Raw genomic sequence first — 10764 nt, 5'->3', positions numbered from 1 at the left:
CCACTTCAGTAACACACTGATATGCACAGAATACACACATTAATAGACTGATTCTGCACTTATTCCCTCATCTGCTGTCTCTGCAAGTCTCCCATCATACCTCTTAGATTGTAAGCTCTTCGGGGCAGAGATTTCCTTTCCTATTGTCTGATTTTGCTGCACTTAATGTATTATTTTAATTCCCTGTACTGTATTCTTTGTGAACCGCTGAGTACCCTTTTGGCGCTATATAAAGACATACAATACAGCAGGGCCCCGCTTCTCGGCGCTTCGCTTTTCGGCGATCCGCCGATACGGCGGCACCGAGAAGGGGGCCGCCATCTTTGATTCCCAGTCGTGCATGCGCAGAATGGGCGGTTGCGCCCCGGCGCGCATGCGCAGACTGGTGTCTGCGCGCACATACCGGTGTCTGCGCACGCATACCGTAGGCCGCGCATGCGCAGAATGGCGAAAACGCCATTCTGTGCATGCACAGAACTGAAAATCGCCGGATCCGCTTTCCCGCGATTTTCACTATACGGCGGGCCCCTGAAACGGAACCCGCCGTATAACCGGGGCCCTGCTGTACAATACTGATACACCCACAGACACATATATGCACAATACACACTTTATACTCGCACACTCACATGTACACAGATACAAACAGACCCACACATGCTTATATACTGTTTCTTTATGGTTATACAAGCTTGTGCTCATATACTGTAGGTGCTAAACCTCTGAATATAGCACACTAACTTGTTGTTGAAATCTGGAGGGGAATGGGAGGGCTGCTCAGCTCTCTCCTGTGACTCAGGACATTTGTCGTTCTGGCATTGTTCCAAGAAACAAAATGGCCGCTGCAATGCCACATTGGCGAGCCAATGAATAACAGGAACATGGTGAGTTATGAAGCAGGATTGGTGCAATAACTTTGTAAAGTTTGAGTTTTACACATAACTTTGAAGCTTATTCTATATCTGTATAAGGGAAGAAAAAAACAGTTTGTTGCACACTACACAGCCTAATGAGGTAAATAAATGTATTTATTCACCTCATTACACTGTGTAGTATGCAACAAACTGGGGGGTTTCTTTATTCTTCCTTCTACATGTTTGCATATTACCCTGATAGCACCTACGTACTCTCTATGCTCTTACATACACATTAGGCTGATCGAGGGTATCACTGGGTCCTTTTGGATTCAGTATGTTTTTGCCTTATTCTACTGTAATATCTACTAAAGCAGCCGATCTGGTAGTTTTCAGACAAAATTCCCTATTGACTTCAATAGGGAATTTCATCTCAAAATATTTTCGACTGCTATAGAGTAAGCCCTTTATTAGAAATCCCTATAGTTGCATATGGAAATCCCAATACAATTAATGGGTTTATAAATGGGCCCATGGGACAGTTATGGGATTCAGTGCCATATATCATGAACGACATTTATCATGAACACTTGTGGCTTTGCGATTTACCTGCAATATGCAATTAATATTTCTGTATCCAGTTTCCCCCCCCCCCCCCAGATGTACTTCTTGTGCATCTGAAAAGGACATCATTATAATCATCATAGTAATGATTTAATTAAGCTTTTCTTAGTTAGCTTATGCGTACAGTACGTATAGGAAGTGTAAATCATACAAAGGAAGCATGTTTTATCAGTCCAAAAATAGTTTATTTAAAATACACGTTATTACAATAATCTAATCACAATATCTTTTCTTAACCATATGAAAAAATATACTTTTTTCCAAAAAATACAAACTGTACTCATTAAAAATACACACAAACCAATAAGTTATCAATAAATAATGCGGCATAAATATACTGTATACGCAATTGCACATAAAATAATATGCTATAAAACTTTAAATAACTACAACCCATTGTAACGTTGTCTCTCTAATGAGGTCCTCTATAAATAGAGGGAGAGGCAATTATTTAAATAAGCCCTAAATAGATAGAGGAAAGGCCTATTTTTCAATAGAATGATATCCAATAAGAAAAAAAACCATACAAATCAGGGAAAAAAAGAATGAAATAAAAAAGTTTAAGAAAATGACTACAGAATACAGTTTCTGTAGTCTTTTCCCATTCCATATAGTTGACTGGTTAAATACAATGTTGTAGGATGCATAATACAGTAGATATTGTTGAGTTTAGCTGTAAAACTATAACTCGTGACTTCCCAACCATATCTTGGATACCTTGAGTTTCACCCGATTTTTTTTTTTTTTTTATCCTAGTAATTTTCGAAAACCAAAGGCGAATGCATAAATAATACATAAATAAGAATAGAATAATGCCATCCCGTAACAGGTTATGTTGAATTCTCAAACCTATTCTTGCAACCCCAAGATAATCTAGGTTTTTATACCACATGACATATCATGTGTTCCAAAAACCTAAATGATCTTGGGGTCGCAAGAATAGGTTTGAGGAATCCAATATAACCTGTTACGGGATGGCATTATTCTAAAATCTAACTGCTATCCAGATTTACTGAATGGCTATAATGTTTAGTGCACATTAAAGCACTTTAACATAATGGACCCTATCAGAGCCTCTGATTGAGCCACCTGTGCTGAAGCTGGGATATCTTTAAAACCTGATCTGTTGGGGGGGGGGGGGGGGAGGGAGGGGCTTGAGGAATGGAGTAGAGCACCCCTGCACTAAGGCATAGCATCACTTAGTGAATCTGTCCCGTAATGTCATAAGCATTGATAGAGTTTCAAACCCCACTGTTGGGCTTCGGTATTATGATTAATAAAGTTAATCTGTACTTTCCCATTAATGTACATTGTACAATCTATCTCTGTGTGTGTGCGTGAGGATTCATTGCATATTTGATTACATGATGATCTTAGATGAAGCTTCTCTTGTTACTGTGTAGCATTGGTATAGGACACTCTAGCTGGGAATAAACTGAGGCACTCTTTCAATCCTTTCAATTGATACATTTTCCCTATTTAAAGCAGCAATCCGTGCTGCTCTTTTAGATATTAGGGCATCCATCCTCCACACTTGAAACTGTGGTGACCCCCAGGTCCCTAAGATATTTATTTTTTGAAGTTCCCTTAGAAGACTTCTTGCCTGGGACAAACAAGATGGCCACTGTGGTCAGCCTCCCTTTGGCGGCCAATAGAAAGCCGTGGCCCTATTCTGGGAGATGACACTGCAACTTCTGATTCAGTGACCCCACAGCCATCATTGGGCAAAGTTAAAAAATGAAATATCTCGGGATCGGGGAAAGGGTAGGGGATAAGTGGAGGGTACCCAGAGCTCTGGGTGTAGGGGACTCCCAGATTCAAATAAGGTAACATCCTAGATTCTGGGGCAGTTTGTTGCTTTAACCCTTTAAATGCCCGAGGGATCGGGGAAGCTGAGTGCCATGGCCTCTCCAGCACAGTGCGGTCACATGACCATAGTGGTTATTTCCAGAAAATGGAAGATGAGGAGTCCTCTGTTTTACTACTGGGCAGATGGCGTCCTGTGTGCCATGGTAAAACAGGGCGCGATCTAAGCAGTAAAAGAAAACCTCTTTAGATATGATGTAGTCACTAAGTCATGGGACCCCCGGAGTGCGAGTGACTATGTCCTGGGGCACCCAAAGGGTTATGGGCTCACGACACTCTACAGAATCCTGTACAGTTAGCCTAGAAGGACATCTCATGTTTAACATATACATATTCATTTACATAACATGTTTCTTAAGTTACTGTATATGAGGAAGATCTGTCAAGAAAATAGAAATAAAATACAAGGCTTTTGTATTCTATTTCATGATTTCTTTTCCCTTAAAATCAGTGCAATAGTTGGGGTGTTATATTTTCTTTAGAGACACAGCATCTTCTTCAGTACAGACTTCTAGTAGTAGTGCAATCAAAACCATTGAATAATTTATAATACATGGTATAAAAAATATAAAAGAAGGAATATCACAAGACTATAAAATTGGTACAAACAGAATTGGATCCCTGATGAATTCTCATCAAAATGAAACGTTGTCTAAACATACACAATATATTTTTAAATGTTTAAGACTTATGGTTGGAGTTTTTGACAATGTCTGGGAAATGTCTATTAATAATGTTTACATTTAACTGAGTATCTTGTGTAGAGCTTGGTCCCTAATTGCTAAAATTAACAAATCATGTGTTTAAGTCTGAATATTAATTTTCTACTGTAAACATTTCGATTAACTTTAATTCCATTTCTGAAGTTGACAGACTTTAGACCTACTGTAAGATATCCGAAAACTTTTGAGATCTCCAGAATAAAAGGAAACTTTTATGTTGGCCCTATAAAATAAAAAAATCTTACAAAATGTATAGGACTATATTTACTGAACAGTACTAAGCCATAAGATACCCTCTGGTGCCAGAAGATACCTTATAGCTCATTCACGTCACTAGAACATGTCTTATGGGCAAGCATTGCTAAGTGCCATATTTACTAAGCAATGCTAAGCCATAAGACACCTTACAGTCAATTCACTTGAATGGTTTCTTAAGGCGTCTTAGGGCACTGTAAGTTATTTTATGGCTTAGCACAGTTTTGTAAATATGGTCCATCAAGTGCTATGTATCCAGCATTATAATAGCCATTTTGCCATTGATTCTAAGAATGGAATGTGCGCATCAGAGAATCAATATATCCAGATCAATTTCTTCAGCTCTGCCCCACTTGATTAGCTATGAGGAGCATCAGGAAGATTTATAAGATGCAACAAACGTTACTTCTGTTTGGATCCTTGTTTTACAGTTCTTTACCTGATCTTAGCTGGTATACGCCTAGTAACAGTCAGACATTTGATTTACCAAGTTTCTTACAGGATTAGCTTCTCACAAGCACAGATTGATAGATAGCTGTCTAATGTCCTCCAAGATCAATAAGGCTGCCAGAACCTTGTGGATTCTATAAATATGATGATATATCTAGGCATTTCATTAGGCACAGTGACACTTCCTAACAATCAAGTCTTCAAAGGGAGATAATGTCAGTTTGCCTTCAGTGTTGTAATGCATGAGTACCATAGGCTCGTAGCTTGCAGGCACACAGCATGGAGCCGGGGTAGCCCCATTAGATATGTGGTGCATCCTGGATTTGATTTGAGTATGCATGCTGGCTGCCTTATAGTTATGTGGGCAGGACCCAACACAAAAGTGCATTGTGTAGCTTTCTGGAGCAATGATCCAATCCGACCATCCAATCTCTTTGAAAGACACGCTCAACGACTTGCGACAACACTTCTTCTCGCTCTTCTTGCACTCCTCATCTGCAGGGAGTGCTCTGGCCTTTCTAGAACTGGAGTGCACTTTCTCTTGAGTTTCCACTTCTAGGATAAGGGCATCATCCCCTTCCGTTTGTTTGCTGCCATCACTAGCAAAGGGGATGTCCAATGGAATGACTAACGCTAGTCGGAGACACTTTTCAGAACTTGACACCCACTGCTGAACAGCAGACTCCACATTTAAGGTTAATGTCTCTTTGTCAATCGGTTTTGAATCAAGTAGCTTATGCTCTTCTTCTCCATTGGTCTCACTGGACTTAACCACCTTATAAATGTTCACCATGGCTTGAGCTGTTGAGTCAGTCCATGAGGATCTCAGTGCAGCAAGGATGTCCTTGCACAGTTTGAGCTCAGCCCTCATGACACTCAACTCCTGGTGGAAAGTGTGAGTCCTGGAAAACACAAGGTGGTATATGTGGTTGTTGTTTCCTTGCTTTTCACATTTCCTTTTCGACATTGTGTTCCGTTCTACTGCAATAAAGAAGAACAATTGAAGAGCTATTAGTCATTTGAAATCTAAGCCAACCGGTTGTAAAATTAAAAGAGGAGCATCTTTCTCACCTACTACATTAGAATAAAATATTAATAGCTGGTTGCAGGTTGTGATACATTTGAATGGACCAACATGAGAGTTCTTGTTAATATACAAGTGTCCAAGACCTCAGAAGTCTCTTCTTTAGATGTTCTGTGCCAGACAAGTTCAGAATACATCACATCTGGAGATTTGTGTTGTCTTTAAAGCTTGTACAAACATGAAGAATTCTCACATTGCTACAGTAAACCGTTTCACAACCTTCAACAAACCTCCACTTAACAGTAACCATCCAGCTTCTAGTATTCCACATTTGTCAATATTCCTTTTACATCTCTGATTTTCACCTTTCATTGTACTGAGCTGCAGAATAAATAAATGAATTTAAAAAACAACAACTTAGAACCCTTACATAGTTAGAATATATTGCCATAAAAAAAAAATCAGTCTCATAATCTACCGCACATTTATATATTTACAAAGCTCTGGTCTGCATTTATTTTGGGCAAGGGTTGTACCTTGCCTCCTACCCCCACAAAAAAGCCTATTTAGACCCTACGATGTTCCTTCTTCATTGGCCTGGCCTTTCTCAAATTCCACCTACCCCTTCTTCTCCTCTATCACTTGTTATTCCGAAATCCTACATAATCCTGCTTGTGACGTTAATAAAAAGGTCCTGGCAATAATAGTGCTTACAGTACGTAAATAATATCCCCTGGACAAGCAATCCAATTGTTTTCAATTGGGTTGTTTTCCTTTGTTAAATGTTGTGATTTGTTTTGTATTAACTTTACATGATGGCCATTCTTTATAAATAGCACCCACTGGGTGAATTAAGACAGGGGTTCTCAACTCCAACCCTCTAGACGCTCCAACAGGTCAGGTTTTGAGGATATCCTAGCTTCAGCACTGATTGAGCCATCTGTGCTAAAGCAGGGATATCCTCAAAATATGACCTGTTGGGGTGGGGGGGGGGGGGGGGGTCTTTAGGACTGGAGTTGAGCACCACTAATTTAAGAGACTGAAGTGGACACACATCACACTGACATGCATTGCAGACCCCTGTGGTAGTGAAGGAGCCAATACAACATAAGTATTGATTATGCAAAGCAGAAGACGTGGGATTGCTGTTAAACATGACATCCAGGTACAGTATCCTGCATACTGCCAGCAGCAGAGATCAGTGAGATTTGATGTCTGCAGCAGGCATTGTAACGGAATGTTCAGTGTGTATAAAGTAGTGTTATTCCTCCTGTGGCTTTGTGCAATATTGAAATGTACCAGTGCAGTGGTCCTTAACTAGAGATATTCAAATATGTGACCCTTTTCTTTGTGAACAACGTCATGATTTGTTTTTCCTCTGAAATAATTTTATTTTTATTCTAAGAAAGGCGACAAAACAAATTATAGGCAGAGACTCACAATTCGATATATCCCAGTGTGACATGTACCTCTCTTATCTCCTGCCTAATCTGCTCCTATTGCAGGAATCTATCTTAGCTCCTAGGGGGTTATGTACTAAAGCAGGGGTGCTAAACTCCAGTCCTCAAGCCCCCCACCCCCGAATAGGCCAGGTTTTCAGAATATCCCTGCTTCAGCACAGATGGCTCAATGGTTGATCACTGATCCTCTGATTGAACCACCTCTGCTGAAGCAGGGACTGATTGAGCCACCTGTGTTGAAAAAAAAGATATCCTGAAAACCTGACCAGTATGGGGGGCTTGAGGACTGGAGTTGAGCACCCCTGTACTAAAGTCTCCCGACTGCAACATTGGGAAAAAAACAGTGCAAAAGACAGCACCAGGTGTAAAATAAATCAATCTGGTGCTATTTATTTGTGCTGGTTTTGTCCCAGGTTTGCAGCCGGATGACTTTAGTAAATAGACCCCCAGTGTCAATTCCTCCGTCAGTGCTATCAGTGCCCAAATGACAACGTGCCTTGCTCAACAGTCAAATTGGTAGTACAGTGTTAGGGGTACGGACATTACAAATCCTCAGTACCCCTACTTTTTAATTTACAAGGTTATAGTTCCACTTTCTTTTTTTTTAGAGCATACTCTTTGTTTGAACCTTTGGAAAATAAGGTCCAAAGATCTTACAGGTCTACAATTCATATGGGGCAAAGTACCACTACTCTTCTTACTTAAACTACTGACTTCATTTCAATGTAGCAGCAAAATGACAGTCGGGAATCAGGCGGGGGGGATTTTTTAAGCAAATGGGTTTATAGGTGCCCGCTGTTATTTATAGCTGCTGACCCCTCTTGCCAGCACATGATGCTCTTAACCACCGTACAGTTTCACTAACCGGGGTACGACATACTGATACACACAGTACACATTGTAACACACTGGCACTAATCATTAATCACATTGCCAAGGTATATTTCATAATATACTGCAGGAGTTATATATGTAATATAGGTAATAAAGGTGTTAGGCTGCACATATAATACGAGTACAGTTTTCGGAAGGGCATTTTTTTGGGGGGAAAAATATAGCACCATATATGTGTGTGTGTGTGTGTGTGTGTGTGTGTGTGTGTGTGTGTGTGTGTGTGTGTGTGTGTGTGTGTGTGTGTGTGTGTTTTCCTAAAAATACCCTTCTGAAAACTGCACTCGTATTATATGCGCAGCCTAACACCTTTTATTTTTCATGTAGAACACCTTCAAAACGTTAGCGTCATATTATGTGCGAGGCCGTACTATATTCGGGCAAATACAATATATATACATACATACTGTACACATACACACAGTGCACTAAGAGCAGAAAAACTATCCATATTTAAAAAGCTGCACTACCATTGATACTCACATTATATTGTTACAGAGCAGTGGTGTTGTGGCTATAGTTTTGATCTGAATGCACATCTGAGTTCTATTCCAGCCTCAGGAAATTACTCTTGTGCCTTCGCTGCCTATAGATTGGTAGCAATACTCAATAATAAACATTGTTATTAATACCGTATCTGTTCCTTTCTCATCCAACTTTTTTTAAAGGTTGAATATAACAAAGCGCCTTAAATAATATATTTGCGTTCTTGCATAACGCTGACAATTTACTGAGTATTGTACATAGAATTTTGCAGGCACAAAGATTCCTTGCCCTGAAGAGCTTGCAGTCTACGTTTGTGGCACAGGGAGATAAAGTGACTTGCTCAAGGTTACATTGAGCTGACACGGGGATTCGAAACGGATTATACACACACACACACACATACTATATATATATATATATATATATATATATATATATATATATATATATATATGCAGCCCTTATTGCACCTGTATGCTTTTTTGTAACATTAGCGCTATTGAAACCAATGGTTAAGGGGATGGCTCAGATGTTATTTAACGTAGATTTTTATGCGTTATTTCCTGTTGACGGGGGTAATATATATATATATATATATATATATACACATACACACACACACACACACACACACACACACACGCTTGCAATAATTTAGCATTATCATTTATAAGGCACCAACATACTCTGCAGCACAATATAAATAGAAGTAAGAGGCAATGTATCATCATAATGCCAAGATTGCACATACTGTCCTCTGCCCCAAGGAGCTTGCAATCAGTCTATTCCGCTGTTGTACATTGGATCTCACTTACATTTGGGTGTCAGCAGATGCACTATTCTTTGAGGGCTCTCCTCCTTGCTCATATTTCCCCTGAGCTCCGTTAATTTCTCCTGATAGAGCAAGTACATATTCCGGACCTCATCCTGGTTGAGTTTCTCCCTTATGACCGGCGGTCTGTGAAGACCCAGACGATCCAAAATCCCCCTTTTCACCGCTTCCAACTGCATCCTTTTCTCCTGCTCCCCCAGGGGCCTGAGCTGAACCCCAGTGATGAATAGGAACGAGAGGCAGAGGGCAGCACACCTGACACCCCAGCATGAGCTCTGCATTATGTGCTTGTAAAACCGCATTACAGTACTAGGCTTGTGCAACATGCAGCTTGTTCTGAGCTGACTTAAATGAATGAAATTCCCCAGTCTCTGCCTTTTATAGCTTTCTGAACTACACGCCCCCACAGACACACTCTGCTTGTGGAAGTAAACATTGCAAATGCAAATACTTTTCACAGATACTGTACAAGCAGTCACACTTTGCACAGCACAATAAATCAGTTCTGTTGTGTTAGATAATACTTTCTAAATTTTTAAATTATTTTTGTTCAACTCTTAATGCCAATTTTAATGGGTTATTGACTTTTAAAATACTGAGCATCCTTTGATTTCTATGGCCTATAGAGCGCATGACGTCACACACGCCTGTACTAGAACCGATCTGTGGCCTGTAGGATGGCGCGAGGGGTGACGTGGCGAGGGCATGCTGGAGGTGCGCCCGTGGTTCGCCCTCAATAGCTGAACCGCGCACGTGAACCGGCCGTCGTGCGGCAAAATAAAAAATGTCTCGCGACGTATCAGCCGCCCCGTCGCTCTCGTGCATGCACGCTCTATGACCGTGTGCATTGCTTTACAGCCTTTTGTTTTCGGCGCGCTACATTGCTTCCACCATTGCTCATACTATGGACGCAGGCTATAGCAGGTTCTTGCACACTTCCCCAGCACGTGCAAGATATTTACAATACTTTCCGGTTTGTGAAATATTGTTGCCAATATTCCCAGCAGTTTGAGCTGCAAACTGTAACAATAGATAATGTTACATTATTAATATAAGAATACATTGTAGCTTCTGAGTTACACTAACTGAAGGATTGATTGAAATTAAAAGGCAGCCATATAGTGAAGCCTGGAAGCAGGATTTTTGCTGATCAATTACAGGAGAACGAATCGATCGGCAACTTAGGCAATTAGTTATCAATAAAGGGAATCAAAGGCTGCATATATTAAAACGCAAAAAAAGGATTTTTTTTAAAGTGCTGCTCAGATTACCTCTTTAAGATATCCAACTCTGCCCCCAT

The 10764-nt window shown here is 40.3% G+C and overlaps 1 protein-coding gene across 1 annotated transcript; it reads right to left on the bottom strand.

Moving 5' to 3' along the window:
- Positions 1-2414: 2414 nt before the first annotated feature.
- Positions 2415-9789, bottom strand: GDF15 (growth differentiation factor 15). The gene is made up of 2 exons (XM_075610822.1): positions 9448-9789; positions 2415-5752 (listed from the first exon to the last, which is right to left on the bottom strand). The coding sequence occupies exons 1-2, from the start codon at positions 9764-9766 to the stop codon at positions 4938-4940; spliced, it is 1134 nt and encodes a 377-aa protein (XP_075466937.1). The 5' UTR covers positions 9767-9789; the 3' UTR covers positions 2415-4937.
- Between the last annotated feature and the right edge of the window lie 975 nt (positions 9790-10764).

The sequence above is a fragment of the Ascaphus truei genome, chromosome 8 (genome assembly GCF_040206685.1).
Source record: "Ascaphus truei isolate aAscTru1 chromosome 8, aAscTru1.hap1, whole genome shotgun sequence".
NCBI lineage: Eukaryota > Metazoa > Chordata > Amphibia > Anura > Ascaphidae > Ascaphus > Ascaphus truei.
This window is presented reverse-complemented; position numbering and strand designations above follow the sequence as displayed.

Bases quoted from the DNA above. Each gene is read 5' to 3' on its own strand.
- GDF15 (XM_075610822.1), bottom strand. From the start codon at position 9,766: ATGCGGTTTTACAAGCACATAATGCAGAGCTCATGCTGGGGTGTCAGG. The intron at 5,753-9,447 runs GTAAGTGAGATC...TCTTTATTGCAG, and splicing joins GCATCTGCTGACACCCAAAT to TAGAACGGAACACAATGTCG.